This window comes from Lepisosteus oculatus, chromosome 5 (assembly GCF_040954835.1).
Source record: "Lepisosteus oculatus isolate fLepOcu1 chromosome 5, fLepOcu1.hap2, whole genome shotgun sequence".
Taxonomy (NCBI): Eukaryota; Metazoa; Chordata; class Actinopteri; order Semionotiformes; family Lepisosteidae; genus Lepisosteus; species Lepisosteus oculatus.
Genome location: NC_090700.1, coordinates 54,020,412 through 54,046,248, shown reverse-complemented (window position 1 = coordinate 54,046,248; position 25,837 = coordinate 54,020,412). Strand labels below are relative to the sequence as shown.

At 41.9% G+C, this 25,837-nt stretch overlaps 1 protein-coding gene across 4 annotated transcripts in view; it reads left to right on the top strand.

Annotated features, from left to right (window-relative positions):
- Positions 1-25,836, top strand: part of mctp2a (multiple C2 domains, transmembrane 2a) — an 82,573-nt gene extending 56,737 nt beyond the window's left edge. For 3 of the 4 annotated variants that reach the window (XM_015343745.2, XM_015343744.2, XM_015343746.2), the window contains 6 exons: positions 9,080-9,199; positions 10,260-10,301; positions 18,679-18,788; positions 19,115-19,224; positions 21,335-21,432; positions 24,508-25,836. In XM_015343745.2, coding sequence (XP_015199231.2) covers positions 9,080-9,199; positions 10,260-10,301; positions 18,679-18,788; positions 19,115-19,224; positions 21,335-21,432; positions 24,508-24,576 — 549 coding nt within the window. In that variant the 3' untranslated portion in view covers positions 24,577-25,836. Of the gene's footprint in view, positions 1-1,436; positions 1,507-9,079; positions 9,200-10,259; positions 10,302-18,678; positions 18,789-19,114; positions 19,225-21,334; positions 21,433-24,507 lie in introns of those variants that run through there. The other variant, XM_069190628.1, reaches the window with a different exon arrangement.
- Position 25,837: the final 1 nt, after the last annotated feature.

Below are 25,837 nucleotides of genomic sequence, written 5' to 3'. Positions count from 1 at the left end.
CTAAAGCTTGACAACTGCATCTTATTCCAAAAGAGAGGGAGAATGTGACAGTTAAAAGCCTAATAAAATACTTCCCTTTTAAATGTGTTTTTTTTCTCCAGGAGTGAACTTGATGAATACTGTATACATCAGCAGCAGCAGCTCTGCAAAGGGGTCAAACAGAGTTCTTTGCTGCAAAAACAGTTTTAGCCTGTAGATGGAGCTCAAGGACTGCCAAACATGTCAGGAATGAAACGAGCTCTTCGGTTTTCGGAGCAGGATGTAAACTGGTGGGCAAGGCAGGGATGCAGTGAGAGTTCAACTTTCTATTTGCTCCACAAAAACAAACTTTTAAGTGGGCTATGAATGGGTCATGGCTGAATGATAGTGTCTGGACAGGCAGAAAGACGGACAGAAGCCGTAACCCTATGCCGTTACACAGGTTTTGCTTTTTGGTGTCTAGAATAAAAACATACACGCTAAAGCATAGAAGGTTCTGCAGTTAGTGGAGTGGTTTAGGTATTGTGGAGAACTAAGGTTTTAATTTAAAGCTACTGTAGCTTGCCAGCCGCGATCCGTGTATCCTCCCTTCAGTGGCTAAAGAAACGTGTGTATTTTAACTGTTTCCTTTTTGACATTGCCAGGTAGTTGTTCAGGCACTAACTTGACAGTCTGTGAAATGCTGATTGCTGCACATCACAGGCTGCAAAGCTGGCATCTGATGAATGTTTGATGTTCTACAGCTGGAAGCACAGTTGGCAGCTGTGCCACTTTTCAGCCTGGTCTACTCAGATCTGTGCAGATAGGAGCCGGGCCGGGGCAGCCTGGCCCCGGAGCCTCTGAGGATGTCACCTGTGCCCTGCGAGCAAGAGAGCTCTGTGCTTGGCTTTGCATCAGTACAACCGCACGAACATAATCAGCACTACTTTTTTGTTGATCACAGTATGTTTTGGGCACATGATCATTTGTTTGTGGAGGGCAGGGAGGCTACAAAATGTACTGCTTTCAGCTTCTTCATATGGGACGTTAACTCACTTATGAGGTATAACACGTTTTGTGCGTTGTAACATTTTTATTTAAAATATCCCAGTCAGTTCTGTTACACTTCTTATTAATTTGTTTGCTGTGGGAGTTTCTATAGAGCAAAAAGGATTGCTGGCTGAAAAGCACATCATGTTCCTGTATTCCTGAAACAGCTCTTACAAAATAAGGTCTTAAGGAGTGAAAATGTTATGAAATCCCAAGTCAAAGTTTCCATGGGGTTAAGAGATCTGGGAGTAGGGGCAGGTCTCATTGTACTGCCTGCTTCTGGACTCATGGCAAAAATATAATCACTGAGCAAATGTTGCATGTTATATGACATACATGTTATGGCTAGAAAGCAATTTGTCTGTCTAAATCTAGTTTTATCTAGTTTACAATATTTACAGCTGTTTTATGTTTTTCTTTTTATTCAGACGCTTCTCAATCAATAACATGATTGAGGGCACCTCTTCACAGGCAATTGATGTAAATGATTTTGAAGACGATTCTAGAAGCAGTAAAGAAAAAAAACGTAATCTGCCCTTTCCTGACAATGACCATGTTTAGCATGATGAAGGTTTTGGTTCTGCAAAAATGATTCTGCCAAGTGAAAATAAAGAGAAAAACATCTTCCTCGAGGAATCCCAGCTCTCTTTGAGAGCTGATGCGTACGATTAAGAAACTAATTAAGAAGGACGATCTACTGTAGTTCTAGACAGAGCAGGTCTCAAATAAAATTTCAGAAGCAGGTAATAGCACCTACAGTATTTCTACCTTACAGAGGAAAGCTAACAGCGGCATTGGTGGCCTTGTATAATTTCAGTATTCAGGGATACACCTTCTTTTTTTGTCAACTGAGGAAGCTCTACATATTTAACCCCAGTGGCGGGATATCTCCCTCGTCCCCGAGGACAGCCGTGGAGAAGGATGGCTTGTCTGGGGAAAGACGGACCTGCCTGCTCCCGAAGCCCCGTGCCCTCTGCGGCAGATCGGGAAGTGACAGGAAGAGGCGGGGGGGGGCCGGCCTGTCTGCTCTGTCACCCTGCAAGGCTGTGGACTTGTGAACATCCCCGACGCGGAGCTGAGACACCCCAGCCAGCACGCACAGGGGCCGGGGGGGGGCCCACTGCTGACAGGCACCACAGGGCCCCTGTCGCCCCGCGCTCCACGAGCTGAATTAAGCAGGCGTGCTCGTGACAGGGAGACACCACGGCCAGGGGAGCCGAGAGCGACGCCTGACCCTTCCGAAGCGAAACCTCGGAGCTGGTGTGGAGTGCAACGTCCTGCTGTTTTCCTGGCTCTCTCTAGTCTTTGTGGGACTTGGTGCCAAAATAAAGAGAATTGCAAGTCCTCGGCGCTACATTTTAGTTTTGTTGTACTCTTTATTTATTATACTCTTTGCTGCTTCTTATTCAGATGGAAGGCAGGGAGGGTCTTTGTGATGCATCTCTTTAAATCATTTTATACAAGTTTATATTTTTACCGGCTAGCAGAAAACCAACAGAACACTTATGACTGGGAAGAGTTTCAGCATGGCTAAAGGAGGCTGAATTTGAATATGATCTCCATTCTCTTGGTCCATTAGACATTGCTGATAAGCGTATTCTGTTTTTCTTGTGTTAGGATGAAGTTAAATTCAGTGAGCCTTTTGAGGCTCTGCCATATACTTCAGTGGCACTTTGACTCATCCTACAGGAGAACATTGATGTTTTGTCTTGATTAAAGCCTTGAGTTTGTGGCAGCACGATGGTTAACTCTTGGAGCTCACAGCTCCTGAGCTCAATTCTGGGCTTGGGGCACCTTCGATGTGGATTAGGCTTGTCCTCCCCATTTCCATGTGGATTTTCTCCAGGTTTCTTGGTTTCTTTCCACCTCCCATACCTCCCAAAAACATACTGATGAAGTTAACTGGTGTTGCTGAATATCTGTGTGTGTGTGTCCTATGCTGGACAGGTGTTCAAACCAAGGTGCCCTGTGCTTCTGGGACGGCCTCCAGGTGGTTGTGACCTGTGCCAGACGGCCGTTTGACAACAGCCTGATGGATCGGTGTGCAAGTCAACCATTGTCTCAAACATTTTTGTAGGCTGTCAGCATAAAAGTAAGTCGTGAGCCCTATAAATTCTTGAGCTTTTGAAGAACTGTCTGTTGTGACAGTGAGGAGGGGGAAAAGGTTCCAGACTTTTCTAAAATGAGTTAAGATCTATTATGCGGACCTCTCGGTTTCACAGAGCTGTGGAAGGAGAAGGCACAGTTATGACACTGCACTGTCTACATGTATTTTCCCTTTTAAAGAGCGGAGCTTCTTTTTCTTTAGCAGAGATGATTTGAGTCGACCGTTTTGAAATATTTATTCAGCCCGCGCTCTGAATACCCACAACTGCCCACACTCTGTACCTGCCCTGCAGAGAAATATCGTCTGTGGCTTCCCTCAGCTGTCACCCTTTGAAATCGCTTCCCTACACGAGCTTTAACTGGCCCAACTTTATGACAAATTACATGTCTCATTGCCTTGTGTTTACAACTGCTTTAAACCCCGTTCACTGCCAAGGCAGAGTAGCCATCCTCGCCACTAGCCCTCAGCCAGACATTCACTTCAAGCTCGGCTGAAGAACAAAAAGGCAGACGTGAGCATTATAGCTACTGGGGCCTTTGATTTATTATTCATATCCTTCTTTTTTCCTGTTTTTTTTTTAATTGAGAAAGCATTCCCGATTAGTCTAGCCGCCCTTGACTTCACCCGGAAAAGCGAATCTGGATTGGAGCGACGATTATACACCGTTTTCTCCTCTTCTTCGTGTGTTTTAATTTTTTCCACCCCCCTGCCTGGAAAGCCTGAAGTCAGTCTTGTTAAACTTGCTTAGCTGTGTTTCCATAATCTGTAGCGATCACGCTGGCATTTCATCTGTAGCTCCCTGCGCTGTGTCCCTGGAAGGCTTATTTTTTTCTTTTTTCTCTTTTCTTTGCACTACCCGGCTTAGAAAGAAAGTGTTTCCATTACAATGCTTTAAGAGCAATCAAGTTTGAAATTTCTTCTTCTGCTAACTTTACCGCATATGTATTCAAGCACATACTACAGTAGCAGCTTTGGCTGCATCTTAGTTAATAGTCATAATCGGTTGTCAAGCAGTTACTTTCAATCCTAACATCAAGGGGCAAAATCTTTGAAGCACGAGGAGTAATTTTTTTAATGCGAAACAAAGCAGTGAATGTGTGATTTTTAGCGTCATCTGAGCTGGGGCTGTGACTGTGGCCATCAGAGACTGGGAACCTGATGGAAGATTGCTGTGAAGCTCTTGATCTGAGAGGGGATCTGAGCTTGAATTCGCCACCAGTTTAAATTGAAATAAAGTCAGAGACCCCACTCGGTATGGAAAAATGTTGTTTTTTTTCCCATTTCTTTTCTTACATTAGCCATACTGATATAGTTGTGAGTTTTAATAGGTCAGATCAAAAGGTGGTGCAACTCAGTTAGGGTTTTTGTACATAAAAAAAACAGTTGTTGAAATAAAGGAAACGGTGCAGTAAAATGTTCAGTATAGCATTGATAGCAAACTCGGATTTTGTCATTGTGATATGGTGAGAACTGTTGTTTTTTTGACAACAGAAGTTTGGGGGTTTTACAAGTCAGTGTGATGGGGAATTACTTGGATTTGAGAAATATGTGAAATATGTGAAAAGTGTAAATGTGAGCTGTTTACAGTTCTTGGGGTTTTTCATGGCCAGATTATGTAATACATTTGTGCACATTGTGCCCGTGAGCCCCTGCACTCTACCTTTTGTTTTGACATCAGACGTTACTCTCTTCTAAGAGGAGGGAATGGCTACAGCTGTGCTTCTTCTAACCAAGCATTTAACTGAGGGTGAAAAGTCACTCTCCGAGCTTTATTGTGTAAGGCCATGGATCGTGTGCTAGAGGGATTAGTGGGAGACCTGTAGAATGCATTTAGCAGAATCCTATTAAGAGCACTATAAAACAAATCCCGTCATCTGATTTTTAACCCAGGTAGCAGTGTTGTTTCATGCAGGGCAAGCACTTCTCTGCAGACTTACAGATATCTAAGGAGAGTGCATCTCAATCACACACTTCACTATACTGAGTAACAGTTTTATTAATTAATTAATTATTTTTTTTCCCAGACACTCCATGCATAATTGTCCTGACATCTTTCAACTAAATGGCTCTGTCGAGGGAGGGTTTCATACATTAGAGACGCTCCTTATGCACACAAATCAAAAGCATTTCAATTAGAAGGCATTAATTACCCGATCCTACCTTGTGCAAATGTGGATTTGGGAAATCATTAATTACATATACTGTGCTATAATCTACAGAGACTTTAAAAAGAAAGTTAATGAAGAAAACTTTTTTTATGGTGTTCAAAATGGTGCAACAATTTTTTGCAGATTCAAATTTAGCATGAATGAGCTTCCATTTTTTGTCATACATGTTTACTCTGAATTACAGAGCATCACACCTACAGTATGTACAAATCCAGAACTGTGTTTTCTCATTTCTTTTACAGTTACTATAGTGGATTATTCTGCCATTAGAAAATAGCTGAGCACTAATTTTTAAATTGAATCTATAATTATATGTAATATAATCGTGATTAGTTATTTCATTATTATATAGTGTATTCATGTAGCATAAAATGTAAATATTTTGTTACCTTCTAAACGCTGTGAACTTCTTGGTCAAGGAGGAAGAACGATGTCTGCTGTGTATGTGAGAATAATATCGCAGATAAACTGAACAAAATTAAAAACATTTTGAATTTCACTATACAACAAATTTTGTTGCTGCAAAGAATGGAGGGCTGTGTTAAAATTGTGTATGGATATTTTACATTTTTAACACATTTAATGCACAAATATTGTCTTTTTTGTAAGAATAAATGAATTCAAAAAGATTTATTTTATTCTGCAAAATATTATTTGGTTATTTCTAGGATAATTTACTGTATGTTTCATGTCTTGTGGCACAGAATACCTAAGTGTGTGTATCAGTACCTGATTGTTTTCCGTTAATAAACCATTTCAGAGATGGGGAGGTGCACACCTTCAAATCTAACCTGTCTGGTGCTAAAAGATTGTGTGACACACTTTGCAAGCTGGAAATGGTGCTGAACTTTCCAGCTAATTAAAAGGTGGATTGTTTTCTGTAGAAATGTGGACTTAAGGCTGATGTTGGTTTTTGTGCTCTCTGGGTAATAAAATTTAAACCATTTAGCAAGGTATTGGTTGCGTCTCTAGTTCACAAGACTACCAGGAAATGCGAGGAGACGGGGTAGGTATACCTTTCTTGTGTGCATTAATGAGGGACAGCTGACATTTTACGGAGTGAGAGCCTGAAAGGAGAGATGCAATGGCTTTTTCAGATGTTTCCAGATGTTTCCGGTTACATTTTTATTAGCACATAAAAACATGTAAATTCTGCTCACGTGGCCTGACAGGGCTGTTTCTTGGAATACAGGGGGCACTCTGACAGGTTTGGTTTATAGCTCCATTTAGACGCGCAATTTAGACACGACAAATTATATTCCTTTATGCTTTTTATCTGTTTCCCAAGCCCCGCTCACTAAGCAGAATTTGCATTAGCGACCGATTAGGAAGACCTGTGACAGATTCTCTCCTTTGGCTCCCTGGGTAGAAATGAATTGCCTCCCTGTGTTAACTTCCACCAAAAGACAGAGACCAGGCAATTAGACTTCAGTGGTTTATAGAGCAGCTTTCACATCGAGGGCAAAGGATCCATGGTTCCAGCTGGGTTGAAGTCAGTGTGCAGGAGTGCGCACAAAGGATACTCCAGGGAGAACTAGCTAGCTGTCCCAAAAACTTTCATTCCCCTGGGGATAACAGCAAAATGTCCTCAGTGGACACGGAACAGGGGACGTAGGTGAAATGTTTGCAGCATTTTTTTTTTTTTGGAGGGGAGATAATTTTTTTTTCTTGCATGCAATTAACTTGATAGATAACATTTGCCTGTCTGCACCTGTTTGTATGTAAAATGTGCTCTCATGCCACCAAATTGGGTTTTCTTTCAAAATCAGGCAGTTGTCTTGAGCAGCATATTACCCACTGTGCATGTTCATAGCTGCTGGAAAATAGGTCGGTGCAGCTTTAATAGTTTAGTCTGTTAGTGAGAATGTCTTGTAAATCAACTGCCTGTCAAAGAAGAATTCATCAAATTTAAATTTGCAATGACGGAGTGATTAAAGTGAAAAGACATGACTGATAATCTGATATATGGTAGATAAAAACGTCTTTCAAACAATAGGAGCAGACATTATTTCAGGTACACTCGTATGCACCTTGAATGAAAAGCATTGAATGTGATATGCCAGGCAGGGGCACCTTTTTAATGTTCGGTCATAGACTTAGCTCCGCAAAAGGAAAACAAACCCGCTCCGTCAGGAGAAAGACGGCTGAAATCCATGTGTTTCCTAGTTCCCTCTCATTCCTTACATGTTTGTTGAGGTGGGATTACCCACCAGCTAACCGTGATGCGTACAGACTTGTGTGTGCTGCTCAGAAGGGGCCCTGAAGTCACACCAGTAAACATATCGCTCAAGATAAGATAAGATCACTTTATTGACCATATACAATTTCTTGCATTAGGAATTTCACTTTTCGCATTCCCCAGCTTGCTCTCCATGAGACACCAGGCGGAGAGAGAGAAGCTGGGGGGTCAGAGCGCAGGGTCAGCCATTTATACAGCACCCCTGGAGCAGGGCCTTGCTCAGGGGCCCAATGGAGTAGGATTCCTCGGGATTTGAACTGGCAACCTTCCAGCCACAGGTGCAGATCCTCAGCCACAGTGCCACCGCTTCGCCCCTCAAGGATCAAACTCCAGACATATTGTACTGAGCAGCCCTTAGCACATTAGACAGGGACACAGTGGTATTGTAGGTGTGAATATTTAAAAATGAAGCTAACCTTCTGCAGTTCATTTCAACAGACATTACTAGGGCTGTCCTGCCTCTCTGTGTGAATTGCTCACAGAAAAGAGAAGATAATGATGTCAGAGTGTAAGGAACAGGGTATCATTTATACCCATGGTTTATTTTGACATGATTGTTCTGGAAGTTTATATGCATTACCCTAGCCTTAACGTATTAATAATGATAAGAATAAATAAAAAAAACTTGAAACAGAGAGTTGATTCATCTTTGTGAGGCACAAACAAGACAGGTCTGGAGAAAGCTGTTTGACGGGATTTAAATTGTGACAGTCAAGCCTGACCCTTGTCACACGGTTGTCTTGATTGTGTGATCTGTCAGTTGTCGAGAGGAAATATCTCCCATTTCTCCTTTCTCTTCATCTATCCTCGAAACAACCGTCTGAGATAATAACGGTTTAAGCCTGACTCATGAGGTTGTCACTAAATGGGTTTAAGTGTTTGGTTCCAATTAATGCACAGCTGTGAAATGTTGTGGGAGTTTCTGCGCCGTGCTTTGTGCCAGGCCTTTTACAGAATTATGAAGGATTATTCATTCGGCATGATTCATCTTATTTCTTCCAGGGGTCTTGGCTTTCCTCAGTATTACTGCAGCGATGGAAATATATGCTGAACATGTTCCTCTGGTTTACCTTATGTGCCGAGTCACAGGCAATTGGAAGGACTAAATCCGAGCCCTGCAGGGTCTGATGCAGATTAAACTTTGCATGGGATTTCTTTCCTTGTCACAGAATGTGTCCTCTATTCTGAGAACTGCAAAATGCAGGCGCCCCCCCCCTCTAACACTCAGGACTCCTGAGAATGTGATCAGCCCAAGTAAAGTACCTTTCCAGGACGCACTCAGCAGAAATTCAACGGCTAAACTCGGTTTTGTAGAATGTCGTAAATGCAGCACATGGTTGGCCCATCTCCTGTTAATGAATTGATGTATTGTATTTTTCTCTGTGTTACCTGTATTCAGATTCTAGTAGAAAAATGCATGATTTGAACAACAAGAGAGCAGCAAAGGAGAAAGATGAAGTATTTGTCAACAGTGTCTGGTGTTTTCAGTTACACGTCCGTGTTGGGGATCTGGCTCACCTGCGGCCCTCCTGTTCAGTGTGCGTCCTGTCGTTTCAGATCTTCGTGCTCACGGTTTGGCACTGGGAGCTCTACATGCTGCCCCTCTTCCTCCTCCTCCTCTTCGCTTGGAACTACTTCCAGATCGCTGCGGGGAAGGTCAGCCACACACACGACCTGGTGAGTGTCACCCTCTCCCGTGCTGCGCGGGCGCCGGCTCCTACGGCTCGGTCAGAGAGAGGAGCAGCTGGGGATGCTCAGACGATTTGTAGAATTCTGACTGCTGAGACCGTTTCCTCACCGAGCCGTGCAGAAGGCATGTCCTTGCAGTGAACTCAAATAATACATGCAAGGCAGGCCATGTACAGTAGCTGCATCGAGATGAAAAACACTGCATGTGTGCTCCAGTTTAACTTGATTTTAAAATCAAGTTCTACCTTTAAAAATTAATCACGAGGCCTGTGGCCCTCAAGTTGGTGGAGACATGCAGCATCAGTCTGAAAAGGTCTAATTAAAGGAGAAAACAATACACAAAACAATATAAGGTGGAAAAGTGGAATTATAAAAGCAGCAGTGGATTATACCCTCCTCCTACTGTGGGCAGATTGCTACCACACCCTACACTTGGTGCACAAAAGACAAGAGCCTAGAATCATAATGAAATTGCGTCTTCAATGTGCTGCGGAGCACACTTCAGCAGGCCCCTGCCTCTCCACCTTGTTATTCTGAAGGGTAACACCGTTTGCACCCTCTGAATAAATGCACTAGGTACCTCACAGCTCCCCTCTTTCACACACCCTTCCCTGCGGTCTCTTGGTGTGAATGTGCCAGAGGCCAGGGAAGGGGAGTGTAGCCTTGGGGGTGAAGGTAGAGCCCTGGTCTGCCTGAATATCCGTCTTGAAGTGACGTGGCCTAACGGTGACCTAGCGCCTGACTTGTGCACCGTACGAAGTGATCAAAGCAACTGTGCTAATATCATTTTATTTTCTTCATGTTTTTGTTTACTTTGCTGGAGAATTTAGGTTGCAGAGCTGTGATGTTGCTGTGTTGAACAGGAGTCTCTTTCCCCTGTCAGTTTTTCTGAAGTCATTTGTGGAAAACAGCCTTTGTGCACATGAAAGGCTTGTGTAATGAAAGGCGGAAACACAAGGAGAAGCATTACCAACAATATCGAAGAATGCATGCTATACACTTATATTTACACATTACACATTATATTTTAACGACTGTTCTTTTCTAGGATAATATGGACTGGTGTGAAGATGATGACGAAGATGAAAAGGTAGGTTTTATTCTTCTGTGACATTTCTAGAACCTATGTTTATCCTTAGACATGTTATTTAAAAAGATACGTTTTGGATCACTTTTCTGTGGACTTGGTTCCCCAAAAGTGCACATAAATTTTTCTCGGCTTTCTTCACAATAATTTCAAGTTCTGCACAAGTGTATCTACAGATCCTTTCTCTTGGGGAAAAAAAAGAAAGCATCTTGTCATTTGTTTCAGTGTTTTAGAAGCTATTTTTCTTACACTTATCCATGACAATTTACAGTCAATAATGCAATAATTCTGGTCAGATTTGTTTTTGCAAAATCCAGTACTGCTATTTTTTACTATTCTCCATGTTTCCATTTGTGTGATTCGTGTATTCCATTGATTTATTTGTGAACAGATGATGTACAGTGGCATTTTGTTTCTAGAACCATCTCTCCGTTACAATGGGTAAAGAGAATGAATGACTGTACCTTATTATATTTAATGGAACTTTTTCAACTTAAGGGTGTGTTTAAAATATGGTGTAGTGTTAAATAGTGGTTTAACGGTGAGCAAAATGAAATAAAATGCAATTTACGCAGTGAATCAAAAATATTGTGAGCAACTACGGTGAGGTCAGAGCTGGAGTGGATCACAGCAGTGGAAGCCTGCACAGTGAGCATGCACTCCAACTCTCTGATCCAGATTGAAGATGCAGAAAAGGCGGGGAGGCAAATCATTCCATCTACAGGTGGAGTGGATTTTTGAGGAGGTGTTGGAATGATATGGCTGCTGAAATGTACAGTATGTGGTGTCTTGAACTCTAGCCAGCTTTAGGTTTGGTGTCTTAAAGAATTAGTCTGTAAAGAATTACTTCTAGACCCGGAGTCATGAGTGTGATTGTTTTCCATAAGGATTAAAGTGAGATGCATCTCTGACATCGGGAATATCATTTCTGCCTTAATGCCCATGGAAATATTTTAATATCAGTCATCTGTACTCTTCACAGTAGGTTCATTTCTAAACTTAGATTGAACTATATCCTAACTTTCCACAGAGACATTCACCAAGTTTTTTCAAATGTCATTTGACTGAACTATTCATATCATTTGTTCATGTTTCCCCAAGATCTTAAAATAAATACATAAATCACAAATTAAAATATCTAATATTCTATGCAGAATGTAAAAAAAACTGCCACTTCCTCCAAGCCCTTTCAGATCTATTCCACTGGGTATGCTGTTTTGCAGTTTTATAAAGTCTCTAGTCACTATTGCAGAAATTACAAAATGCTGCTTTGAAACTCCAAAAGAAAACTTTTATCCTCAGAAGCAATTTATGTGTCTTTTCCATTTGGGACTTTTAAGCGAGTGAAGATTTCATACAAGACTGTACTAATTACCAATATTTTGGTTGCCTGAACTTTGGCTAAATAAACACAAACTGGGTTAAGTGGTAACTATGGATATAGGCTTGTCTGGGTGGTTTTTCTTTCAACAGCAAGGACACGGGGGAAAAGGAGGCTATTTCTGCTTTCTGGCGGTTATTATGGTAGGATTTGGGCCATTCAGAGCTGTCTCTTTTGAAGATGTAAAATTCCACATCAGAAAAATTTGCTTCATTCAGTTGAATGTAAAGGGATCCCATATGAGTGAAATCCCATAAAACAGTGTTGTGTATTAGTTCATACACCTGTACTGAATTCAAGCCGACCTTTTGAATTTGAATTTGTAAGAACATTTGCAGAAATGTCCTCAGGATGTGAACAATTGTTTTAAATTGTATGATGATGTGCATCCCTGTACAATTTAGTTCTCTGTACATTCTTCCATGGTTCATATACTGAATGTTTAATTCAGTATAATGGCGGTGTGGTGGCTCTGTGGCTGAGGATCTGCACCTGTGGCTGGAAGGTTGCCGGTTCGTATCCTGCGGCCAGCAAAGGAATCCTACTCCGTTGGGCCCCTGAGCAAGGCCCTTAACCCCAGCTGCCCCAGCTGCACTCTGACCCCCAGCTTCTCTCCCTGACTGTGTGTCTGGAGAGCAAGCTGGGGTCTGCGAAAAGACGAATTCCTAATGCAAGAAATTGTATAAGGCTAATAAAGTGATGTTATGTTAATTACATAGATTCCGAGATTGACTTTTACATTGGCTTGCCATTGTGCTGCCAAGTCTTTTTACATTTAACTATCATGTTAAGCGAATGGGTCAAATAACATTCGCGAGCACTGCCTGCCTTGTTTTTCTTTTTTTTAGTAAGCAAAGAGTTAATTTAGGATTGCAGTTGCCTTCCATTGCTCCTGGAATGCTGGAGTGGGGAGCCTCCAAGCGCTGACCTTTCTGCTCCAGGACTGGGCCCGAGAATCATATCCATAATGTGCTGAATATATTCTGCCGTGATGACCAGGGGCTAGCAAGAATCTGTGGAGAGCAAGCCCTGTGGTGCAGCAGGCCGTTCCTCTGCGCTGCCTCTGGCGTGGGAGGCTCAGCCATGTAGAAGATGTCTTTGTGATGTGTGTGGGCTCACAGGAGAGCCAGCCAGTCGCGCCGTGGCCTCAGGACACTGATAGGACGCATCGTGATGCAGCGTTGTTTGAAAATTAAATGAAGAGGTTCCACTTTTTCCCCACTTTTCTTTGTGGATTTCTACCAAGAAGGTGCTGCTGGTTTAAGCAGCCCTGCAGTTTAAAATGCTGGATCCAGTTTTCTGGTTTACTTGTCTAGTTATATATTAACGTATTCAATGAGCCCTTCTTTTTGTTGATTCCCAGAAATTAATTGTAGAGCAAATCATTGGCATTTAATGATACTCTTTTGCCTTCATACCATACTATGAAGTACAGTAGCAGGTTTTTGAGTATATTTGTCAATTTTATTTAGAATAATGCTTTGCCACTTGAATAGACTTCAATACATGTCTGTACAGTGTCTTATAGACTTAAATTACGTAAAACCTTTGTTGCCTGTTTTTCTTCAGTACATTTTTTAAACATCAGGCTAATTTTTATTATACGATTAGATTGCTGTTAAAATATCTCATAATCATTAAGTACATTAGATTATTTTTGAGAACCCATGGCTGGTTTCTTGATGTGTTAGAACATTAGATTATCTTGCCTGCTTTTGGCTGTCTACCTAATATGAGGCATTTTTTTACGGTATAATTAAATGCATTTTTTAAGATGACAATGTTATTTAATTTGGGGTTAGGGCTCGACTGATTTCTGTTACTGTTCAGGTGACTGTAGGATTTCTTCAGGCTTTCCATGGAAGTTATGAAGAAAGACTGACTCTCTCTGAAAAGTTCATCGTTTTTGTCCTCCGAAGAGAATGCTCATGTGAAATATCCTGTCAGGGTTAGTAATTTTAAAGAAATCACATAAAAGAAAAAAAGCAAATATTGAAAGCAAGCAAGAAAAAAGCAGCGAATATAATCCAGACCAGATCCAGTTTCTGGGAACGCTAATCCGTCCTCAGAGAAGGAGACTGTTTACAAATTATATGTGGTCAAAACGACTTCCCTTTGGCCAGAGCTATCCATCTTGTACTGACAGACAGTGTTTTAATTGCAACAGCAGAAAAAAAATCAAATAAAAATCTCCAGATTCTATCACAAGTGACTGCAAAAGATAAAAAGGACTCCAGTTCCCCGTTGGCCCTGGGCCGGCTTGCCTGTCTCCCCGGGAGTCTCCCTGCTGGCTGCCAGCGGCAGGGCTGCTTTTCCTCATGTCCCCTCTCACTCCCAGCACTCGGCTAGCCAAGGCCTGTTTCAGGTTACCCCCGTTAAGAGCTAGGCTGGCCCTTTTATCCAAGGCAGCTTCCATGCGCCCCCATTCCTACAGCTGGGTGCTTTTTCTGGAGCCATGTGGGTGAGGGACCTGGTGCGAGGGTTCAACAGCGGTGTGTCGCCTGGGATTCGAACCCTCAGCCTTCCAGTTATAGGTCCGGAACCCTGACTGCTGCTTCATACAGTTGACTTGCACAGTTCCACAATTGTTCTGTAAGTGCTGGTGAATGTAATATACTCAGCTGTGCCTGTATAACACTCCCAACTAATTTTGTAAAACCCCGTGGAAGTTAAATGTAACTCTCTTCTTGCTTCTCTTCATTATCTATTGTGTGAGCCTCGATACACTGTGTTTGCATGTTTGCATGATTTTATGGACACCATCGAAAAAAGCTCTGGATCAAGAGCAAATAAGTCTCTTTGAAAGTACATGTTCTGTTTGGCTGTGTGATACCCACAGTGGTGCGGCTGCATTTGGAGGTAAAGTGTGATTCTAGGGGCTGATTTTATTTTCGGTTTCAACGGTAGCTGATCTTAAAATGGTTGAATGTAAAAGTAAGTCCTGTCGCGACAGTGTCGGTGGCACGGCGTAACAGTGGTCAGCATTGTTCCCTCACAGTGCTGGGGCCCTGGGTCCAGTTCTGGACCTGGAGTGGGCTTCCTAAGGGTGCTCTGGTTCTCTCCCCCAGTCCAAAGTCCAACTGGTAGGTTGAATGGCTTCTGGGCAAATTGGCCCTTGGTGCGAGAGTGTTTCTGTGCTTGTGTCAGTCTGCCCTGCGATGGACTGGCATCCCGTTCAGGGTGTAACCAGCCTTGCGCCTGTTGCTTGACAGGATAAACTCCGGCTCTCCCGTAATACTGAATTAGTTGGAAGCAATTAGAAAATGAATGGATGGATGACATTTTCTCCCAAGCATCACAACTTTCAAGATATTTCGTCCTTTCCCTGCAGTGGCTGAAGCATCAGCCTTCAGCAAGCATTTTTATGTCAGACTGTGTGATCAGATAATGTTATGTTTGTGCCTGATCCATTTTGTATTGTATGCATAGTCCGCTGTGAGCCAGTGCATCTCATTTTGATACTGCAACCTTGGGTAGCATCTTTACAGTAAGTAGTGCCTCTTTTTTTAAGTGGCTTATTCATCTACACTTGTGCTAGAAGATGCAGCTCTTTACAATCAAAATCAGATGTAGCTGACAAAATGAAAGGAAAGATAAATGAGCATTTATGTTACATTTATCAACAACTGGGCCCAAAATTCAGCTTTCAAATCTCAAGTTATTTACCTTTTGTACTGCAGATCAAATCTATTCATTTAGGAGGTTGCCTTGAAATGTTGCATTTATAATTTTTGCTAAAGTATAACTACAAGCTGACATGGGTTCTCTAATCAGAAGACATTAGAGAACTTTGAAATCTGTCCCCTTAGCAACAAAAAACTTCCTTTTTACTTCTGAGGGAGCTGGGAATTTATTTTGTCTTGAGGTAATGAAACATTTTTCAAGGAACTCCACAAAAAAAAGGAATATGCGCAGATTAGGATCTTCAAATGAGCAATGAAAGGTTTTTCTGCATGAGACACCAAAAGATGGAGGACTTCAAAGGTGTTTGGGGAGATATATTGAAATAATCCTTGAAGCTCATTGATGCAAATGCTTACTGAGCTCCTGCTTGTATTTTTTTTTTGCTCTTTATTAACATGAAAGCTGTGTGATGGCATTTATTTTTTCTCCATCTTTCGCTGAGCCAATATGTGACACAAGTTATCTTTTGTATGTGGTACAACCAAAACCTTAACTTGTTACCATTAACCCTCGAATGCCTTGAGCACAGGCACAGCCATCAAGAATCTCCTTATCGTGCATCGAACCCGGGAGTTAGGCTGTGAGGCAACAGAGGGAGCCACCTGTGCACACCAGTACACCACACCACTGTGCTTCTTGGCTTTGCAGGGCGGAGGTGACAGAGGATACAGGAGGTAGTTTTAAAGAGGTCAGCATTTCAAGATCATGAATTTCAGCTATCTATTCAGTTTTACAAAAGTGCAGATTTTTAAGAAATAACATTTCTTTCGTTTGAGGTGGCATACACATTGTACCTCTTGAGTAGATTCAGTAGTTTTCCCAATATTTTTGTCCCGGACTAGTAATTGTTCTGCTTTTTCAACTCCCAGAAAATCTTTAAAACAATATGACAGACCATATTGTAAGGAGAAATATACACATTTAACAACTGTGCCAACACTTGTGGCTGTAAGAGCTGAAGAATATGAGCTATTCAGCTGCACTCTCCTCAAAATCCAGTTAGCTTAGGAAGGACATACTGTATGTAAGTGAAATATCTATATCTTTCAGAATTCTTTTCCATTATCTATTGCAACTTTTGCCTTTATGAGATTATGTGACTAGCTTTGGAAAAAGAGGACAGTTTTCTTAGTTTGGAAAAAAAAAAGAATTGCAGCTGACTCCGCTTGTCGGTGAGGTTGTTTCTGGGAATTCTTGTCCGTGCCAGGCAAGCCGAGCCGGAGCTGGATGTGAGGATCCCGGCTGGCGGCTGGCCGGCTGTGGCTTCTCTGCGGTTCCCATGGGCTGGCTCCTGAAGTTCTGATAAACTGCTCCGTCTGGATGCTGTCACACTGAGCGTCCCTGTCCTTTTTTTCCCCCACCAGAAACATACACACATCTTCAAGCCTCTAATGACAAGAAACATCAGATGGCTGTTTTCTCTCCCTTCTCTTTCTCTCCCTCTTGTCATTCCTTTCATTATTTCCTCCTTTTGAAGTGAAAATTCTCAGCCTCTCTTTTAGCCTGCATTACTTTTTGATATCTCGTCCTCCTCTTTTTCTCTGGAAAGCTTCACTGATGAGTTTCGGAACGGTTTACCCCTGGTGCAGTTTCTTCCCCGACATGATCACATCTGTTCAGGCGGCAGATTGCAGAGCTGGTTTCTTTCCCCATCTGTAGAGCCGAAATAAAAAAAAGAAATATAAACCTCTGGTCCACATGAGAGGTAAAAAACAATCTATCAAGCTATTTGGCTATAAGTGCACTGGGGCATGGCTGCATTCATATAATAATGGACCAGCCACAAAACAGCAGTACAGAAAATCTGTTTTTCATAAGCACTTTTCCCAGCATTGGTCACTGAACAGTGGAAGTCGATTCAAACTGGGGAGAAAATACTAAACCATTGAAATGTTTTGGAAAGCTGTGTTACATTTTTTTTTTAAAAAGAACAATTTTTCCCTTGCTTTGAAAATATCAGTAAGTGATCAGCCTGGCCTCTGCAGTCCTGGGACAAGCAAGAGTGCAGTGGGAAGGCGAGCATCCCCTCCAGTCAGTCGCCTGTCACACTGGGGTCCCACGGTGCCTGCAGAGCACTTCGTGTCAACTGGAGGGGCTCACAGGAGACCGGCCCCTCATAGGTGTCTGCGGTCCGGCAAACTCGCCACACCCAGCAGATTGGAGAAACCAAAATGACATTGTCTGGACTCCCACCAGTGATTCACCACTCAGCCAGAACTTTTAATTCATGTTTTTTGTTTGTGTTTTCATGGAGCTGTCTGGAAGACGTCTCTACACACAGCGTCCTTGAAAAAATGTTCTCATTTTAGTTGGGCTCCTCTGCCCTGTGGGCAAGCATGCTTCTTTCAAGGCTTAGCTTCCACCAGAAGTGTTAGCATGTGCCCAGAAATCAATTGCAAGGTTTAAAAGTTCAAAAAGTACTACCTCTTACATTGTGTTTATTATTGACTCATCCCAGTACGAAGTGAGTATACATATCTAAAAGTAGCACATTTGTTCTCATTATAAAATCCTCTGTATGTATTTGGTGCCTTTTGTCTTTGAGTTCCTTCAGAACCATTGTTTTTAGAACAATAACACATGCAGGGTGTGTTGTATCATAGTCTATCACCACTTTTCTGGGGGTGGAAGAGACTGAGATGTACTTTTTGCTTCTCAACTCTCATTGCTGTATCTCATTATAGCATAGCATTGCTTTACCACAATTGTAGTGCAAGCACGCATTCCGAGTGGCCATCGATTTTTCCTGTGTGATGACAAGCCGGTTCTGGCTGTTGCGGAGTGTTCTCCCACACCATCTCTCTCACTGGGAAAGGTGTGAAGAGAGAGGCAGCAGAGACTGCTGGCTGGAGCTGGGTCCGGATTGTCACAGCAAGAGCAGACATGTCCTGTGGAGACACGTGTGGATTGAACATTCATTCTCTGCAGTATTGGTCACTTCTCCTGCTTGCTGTCTGGTTTTGAAGTGATATCAGATGCTGCCAGATTGCAGGCAGCCACAATATTTACACTGTGGTGACAACTATATATTTTCCCATTTCTTCTTTAACCCTGCAGAGTGTTTGTACTTGTTTCAGTGAACCTGCCTTACTGAGGCTGAATTCCCACTGTCTCTCATGACAGTTTTTGACTGTAAACAGCTTTCAGCTCACATTGAATCGCAAATCTCAACAGCTGTTGGTAAAATCTCTGCCCCATATCTGTCCAGTGTTTCCCAGAATTACTCATCATCGCTTATTGGATTAAAAAAACTATCTTCCTGTTCCTCTGTTACCCTACAGATCCCATTTTTACCTGTCCTTGTGCCTTTTTTAGGAATCGGAGAAAAGAGGGTTGATGGAAAAGATCCACATGGTTCAGGACATTGTGATCACTGTTCAAAACCTCCTAGAAGAGATCGCATGCTTTGGGGAAAGAATTAAAAAGTAAGTTTGAATATCTGTTTTATGTTATGAATGCAGTATTCTGGTACTGAAACTGGAGCATTTTTGTAGCTGACATTATCTAAATGCTGTTTATTTTTTCTCAACTCAAAAAAATTACTATTGAGTTTCTTTAAGTGGCTGTTAAATACAACAATTTCCCCAAACCTTCAGACTTCAGATCTGTTTAGTTGATCCTGCAAGATGATTTATTTATTTTTGCAGGATTGTAGGTTTCCACTCTGCTCTTTGTTAGCCATGTCCAGTGTATGTCCAGCTAAACACCTCTCTGATGTGTCTCTGATGTGTCTCGTCTTTTTAATTTGCAGCACTTTCAACTGGTCGGTGCCATTCTTGTCTGGTCTTGCTTGCCTGGTCCTCACTGTGGCGACAATTATAGTGTATTTCATACCACTGCGGTACATTGTTTTACTGTGGGGTGAGTGTTGAAAATGGAATTCTTGAATCGGTTTCACACAGCCCTTCTTGAACTCAGCTGGCTGATATAATAGAGCTCGCAAAAATATCTTTGCTGGGTTCTTTAAACTCCTTTCCAAAAAATATCTTGCAGACAGAGTAATGAATCTTGATAAAAAATGGCCAAGATATTGAAATGCCTTGAATATTTTCCTGTTGCACGTTCCGTTTTATTAAACTAAACTTTTCAATGAGTAATTCACTGTGTTATGTTGTGCTAGTAGACTGTTCTTCTACCTGTTCCCTCTGCATAACTGCAGTGGCTCAGGACACGTTTCTTGTGAGGTTTGGCGCCATAGTGAACCTCCCACAGCTATGAGAGACAGATTGCAGAAGGCGTGTGGGAGAGGAAACTGTGTCAGAAATGATTGCAGCTCCTTGCTTGTTTTTGCCAGCTGATTTCACTTCTACAGCATAGCCATTATCCTCTTTGGATCAAAATCTGCATTCACCTGATAATTGACAATTTCTATTTTGTGAGGACATCAGGATGGATCATGAACTTGAGAGGTCTCGAACACCGACTTAACCACGCAGAGCAAATCTTCATCTTTTGGGGGGCATTTCTCAACTCTTCATGTGGCCGGTTAAATCTAATTAGAAACGTTTTGACTTCTGTCTTTTCCAGAACAGTGCTCTGAGGAACATCTCAGGTGCAATTCTGCCATGTTTGAAAAATCCAATCCAATCCAATGCAATTGATCAAAAATGGTAGAGGCTGGCTTGCAGAACAAGAATAAAAATGGAACAAAACATTACACAAGTGTTGTTCTAGACGCAGATATAGCAGATCCACACAATCAATGCTGAAGCAATGCTAACTTGGCCCGAGGTCTCTATGTGGAATAAAGTCAGATGAAATGAAAAAAGCATAGTTTTCTTTAGGGGGTGTCGTCTGAGGGAGACTGAAAAAATAAAACGTTCCTTGTCCAGCAGGTCTGTGCAACGACTTCAGATGTTAATTGCAGAAGCAGTGCAGATAGACACTAGTCTAGGGAGGGTCAGAGACAGAGGGAGAGAGTCTCCACAGAGTTCCTCCCCTCCAGCCTTCTGGCCCCTAATTTGAAGCTGTAGCACCACAGCAGAGCTGGTGCCTCTAACCCAATCAATAGCCAAATGGTATCAAACAACACTATTGAACCCTCTCCTGCATTTGCAGTTAACTCTGAGCTCTGTGGTTGCAGGGCAAGGCTTTCAAGTTCTATCTCCTACTCTAATGGGCACTTCACTCTGCTCTGTCAGGAACTGAAGCAGGAGTGGGAGACTGTTTTTTTTTTTTTTTTTTGGTTCCATAGCAGCAGGGCATAAAAGACACCTAATTGCTTCTCAAAATAATAATGCCGTTTCTTAACATGAGAAATAACTTTAATGAAGGGCAAAAAAAATCGATCTTTTCTGTGCAGGATGGGTCTCTGTCTAGGGTGTGTGTAGCTGCTGATCAGAAGCTGGCTTTCCTCCTGCTGCTTATAGAACCTGCAGGACTGAACATGCCTTTGGACAGAAATGGGTCGAATCTGAAGGGGGGTGTTCACGTTCTCTGCATTGTACATCACTGCTGGGCCCAAGTGTTCAGTCAGCTGTCTTCGGAGGGGCAAATTGTTTATTCCACCTGCTATCTCTTTTTTTTGGTGTGATTCAGACAGTCTTCAGGAACACATTGTCAGAGTGCTTTTTTCCCCAAGCTTTCTGCTTCAGAGCAAAAATCTGCTGCCTAGTTCCTGAAAGTGATTTTTTAAACGAGCATATAAGACAAGAGACCATACTGTAGCCATGGAAGAGAGAATTCAACCTAATTTTTTAACTCCATCTGAAATGTGGAAAATGAGTTGGGATTTTATAGGGTTAGAAAAAAGTGGGGAAAAAATTGCATCAGAGCAAAAAGCCCTGAATGTCCTTCCATGAAGTCTGTATTTTTAAACATTCTGAGCTGCTTTGGGTAGCATTTTATAATGAAATAAAATAGTAACCTGTTTTGTGGCATGCAAATATAAATTACTATATGATTTACACCACAATAATTATTTTAATGGCTGGTTATTGGATGTTCAGAGTTTTCTTTTTATTTGTTGCAGGTATAAACAAATTTACCAAAAAATTACGGAAGCCCTACGCCATTGACAACAATGAAATACTTGACTTCCTCCGCAGGGTGCCTTCCGATATTCAAAAGGTAGGAATCAGAATATTGCAGCCAGAGACTGGGATTAGCATCTGAGCAGGGCTTGTATGGTATTGTTCTCACAATGTCTTAATGTATTTTACCTGATCACTGTCCTTTGTATTGTTTGGTTATTCATTGCTTTTGTACCAATCGTTCTGCCTCCCACACTACACCAGTTCAGAGATTTGTTCCTTCAAGTCTAGAAATCCTTTACCTTACAAATAAAACACGCGCATTTTATACTTTGCAATAAAAGAGGACACTATTGTATTATTTGTAATGCTTGATCAGGTGCTGGAGAGATCAATAACTGGAGATGGGAAACACTGTATGGCGCACAGCTGGAAAGCTGTCTGGTCTGTTGGTTTATTTGCTGCCAATATTTCAGCTCTTATTGAACAAACAAGGCTCGGTTTGGTCATCCCTGAGCTGTACGGTTTCCGAATTTTGCTCAGTTGCTGGTTTTGTTTATCAGTGGCTTGGAAGGGGTGGAAACAAGCTTGCGGTGTCCGAGAGAGCGATTGACCATGAGCATTATGAAGCCGATGTCTCCAGCTGATCATCGGCTCTGTGACAGCCGGGGCCTCAAACGAGGCCCTGTCACATCAGGTTGGAGAAGTCAATTAATGAACTCGTGAGCTACAGTAAACCTGCTGCGCGCCATATGCGATTGTGTATTAGTGATGACTGATATGTCATTTGCAGTTACATCACACGCCCCGAGATGCTGCCAGCTCAGAAAGTATTTCTTTTGTGTTTATCAAGGGCTCTCAGCTCATTTAGTCTCTCTTCTCCGTATGAATGCTGTGTGAGGGCAGGAAGTGGCCTGCCTTGAATGAGCCTTTTTTTTTTTCTTCTCCTCTCCGGCTCTCGGGAGAAAGAATTCAGCCAGTGTCACAAACAGTCTGGTCTGGAAATGTGGGCTAACCCTGAGTTCTTATCTGGGTGCCCCTTGACGCAGTCCTCTCGCAACTGGTTGTCAAACCCCCATTGACATTTTCTAAGGAAACCCTTCTAAAGCTGCAGTTTTGGCAGATGTATAGGCTGGCAGCACAGGACGATAAACTTTTGTGCATTGATGGGCTCCTAAATGCACAGCCTCTGCCATGACGTGTTGTGAAACCTTTGAAAGACGAGTGACCTCAGTTTTAAATGAAGGGGGAAATTAGACACTGCTTTTTTCAAGTGGTAGAAAAACAAGCCCAGCAATCAGCTACCAGGCTTCACAGGGGCACTGTAGTGCACGGGACAGCATAGAGTAGGGAAATAAAGTGAACTGTGTTCGATACATTGATCACCCTGGCACTCCATTGTTCTAATGTAAATGAATAATATTGGTACTATAGAAATTCATGATCAAAATGTGTCTGAACTTTTTCTCTGTATTTTATATATTTTATAAAAAAGAAGAACTGCTTTTGCTTGGAACGCTGATGATCTGTGGAACAATATTGTTTGCAATGTTGTCAAGTACTGTACTGTACACTTACTGAGTAATATGTGAACCAGAGAGAGAGCCAATTCATTTGACTGGGAGTGTCTAATAATTTGGCCAGAGGGTATGATGTTATTTTGGGAGAGTGACATCAGCTCCATGTACTGTAAATATGCTTGTCCTTCAGCTTGAATTCCAGAGTGGTGGCCTGGAGTACGTTAGATTAACACTGACGTGAGAAATGTTAGTTTGTGCTGGGTCAGCCAGTGTTACACTCATGTGCTTTGCAAGGCAGCTGAACTGTTTCAACTTGTGCCTCTGTGGAATGGACAGAGCTGCCCACAAAAACACTCATGCACAGACACATGACAAAGCATCTGTCGGGAAAGTTTCTGAGTCTATGACCTTAAGATTTACTTGCCTGGATACACCTGAAATAATTAGCAACTGTATCTTTGATGTATCCCTGTTGAGTTATTCACTTTATTCTGTTATATCTTCTATTGCTTAACTATTGTCTAACACTTTTTATAAACAAAATATCCATATACTAAGAAAAGATTGTCATGTCTGTCTGTTTTGGGCCACCATGAAATTTGAGCTACCCTTAAGGATATATTGTATTTGTGTTTTGTAATACAAAACCAATTGACTTCTGGAACTGCTACTAGTTTCTTACTTTATGTTAATGTAAAACAACGAATGATGACTTTATTTCTTGATCTGTAACCAAGAGTAATGTCTAGGTTAAAAGTATAATAAATTGCAATGTAATTGTATCTTTACCCATAGTTTAAATTAGTAATGTCGCTGAATTAGACTTGAGCTTTCATAGAATGACTTTAACATTAACATGATCCGCTTTAATCTTAAGAATAAGGAATACATTTAAGTTTTTGAATTTAGTTTGGAATATATCATATTTCATTAGTCTATTAATTCTCTCCTAAAAGTGGGTCTTGTATTTATAACCACTTATAAATTTACCATTTATGTCTCTTATAAACTTCAAAGACATTTCCACACCCATGATGTTGGTCTGGGTAGTTTAGTAACACTTTGGGCAGGGGAGACAGAGGTGAGAGTTCAAGGGTTAAAGTTTAAGCTCTGGTTTGCCATTCAGAGAGAAGCGGGCAAAACTGGATCAGTCTGGACAGAAAAGAATGATACTGGGAGGAAAGCATCTCAACAGTGGACACTAGCAGCCATGATATCAGAAGGCGTTGTAATTCAGAAATGTAGGATTTGTGTGCCAAAGGCCTACTGAAATTTTGACTAGCCTGGTGTATGATATTTTTTAAACACTTTACACTGATTATTTCATTCATCTATTTGATGTAATGGTTCTAAATTAATTATACTCTCATTCTGACTTCCGGGCTCGCAGATTCCTTTAGCTGGTGAGACCTGCTGTTAATATTGTGATTTTGGAGAGAGGGGGTGGGGTGGTGTTTTAAAGGAACCCTTGACTTTTCAAATCCTTCCTCTCAGTGATTAATCCCCTCTGCTCCTGTGTTTAGAGAATGATTCATTACTCCTGAACCTTCCTCAGTTTCTCCTCCGCCACGGCTCCTCGGGGAGCCATTAACGCGCGCTCCAGCGAGCTCGAATTACCTGCCTTGCGACGTCACTCCTGTTTGTTTTCACAGGTGCAGTACGCCGAGTTAAAACCCTCCGCCAGCCAGAGTCCACTGCGCAAGAAGAGAGGCGCCATGTAGCGGAGGGCACGAGATGTGGCGCTCTCCTCGAAATTCCAGCAGTGCCAGGCCAGGGGCCACATCGATGTGCGTCGTAACCCTGTGTGTGTGTGTGTGTGTGTGTGGGTGCGCTGCACGCCCCCGACACCCGCACAGCCGCCGCGTCGGCAGCGAGGGCTGCTTCTGGAGCGTCACGAACCGTGCCAAGCCTCACCGAGAGGTCCCCGCAGCCTCGTTGTGTGTTTTCAGACTGACCACTCCTTGTCCACTTGTTCCAGTTCGCTTGTGGGGCCACACAAGCTCCGAGCAGGACACTGGTCGCAGCAACTCAACTGTGGCTCGTCGGAATCTAGAAAAGTGTTAGTCTGTCATTCTGGGGGGAAGTGAAAAGGCGAACGGAAGTTCAAGGTCGACTTGAACCTTGACCGAAAAGGTGGGTAGGTCAACCCGCCTCCCCAACACATATTAAAATACATTGAAGTCTGAAAGCAAACCATTAGGATGAATTGAATCAAAAGGCAAAAGATGAAATTGACACTAATATTTTTGTTATTTGATTTTCAAGAGCATGATACTTATGTAATGAACAGCTGCTACAAACTGTCTGGGTCTTTATCCCTCTGTAACGTTAGTTTTCTCACTGGTGAAGTTCATTTTGCCAAAATTGTTCTCCTTACATAGACAACTAAATGTTTAAGGTGCGTAAGAGGCTTTAGTTTTGTACAGATCAGAGGTGTATTGTCTCTGTATCTACAAAGTGGGGGACATCCAATTAATTTAAATCTTACATTTTTATATCAGAAAGTCTACAACTAGTATGAAACGTGTTGATCTATTTTTTAAAAAGGTTTAAATAACTGAGAATTTCATTGTTTTAATTACATTTTTAAAGTCAACGCAAGATGCCAATTTTTGAGGAAGGGAAAAGAGTAGTTCAGATATTGACACAATCCACCATCCACCTTCTGTTGTATACCTCGTGTCAAGAATAACCCTGTACATCAGTTGAGATTAAAATATTGAATTATGTAATTTTATATTTTCTTTTTCTGATGATACTTTTTCAATGCCAAAGAGCTTCTATTGTCCCTCACCCCACACTTTAAAATGTGCTTTTATTCTGTAAGAAGAAATTCAGACATTTTTTGTGAATATGTATTTTCTGAACTGTAAATGCATTGCATATAAACTACTATATTTCCCGATTTGTACATGTAACTTATAGATTTATCTTTATTTTATGGTAAATAAGAGAAAAGAAAATTCTAATAAAAAGGTAATG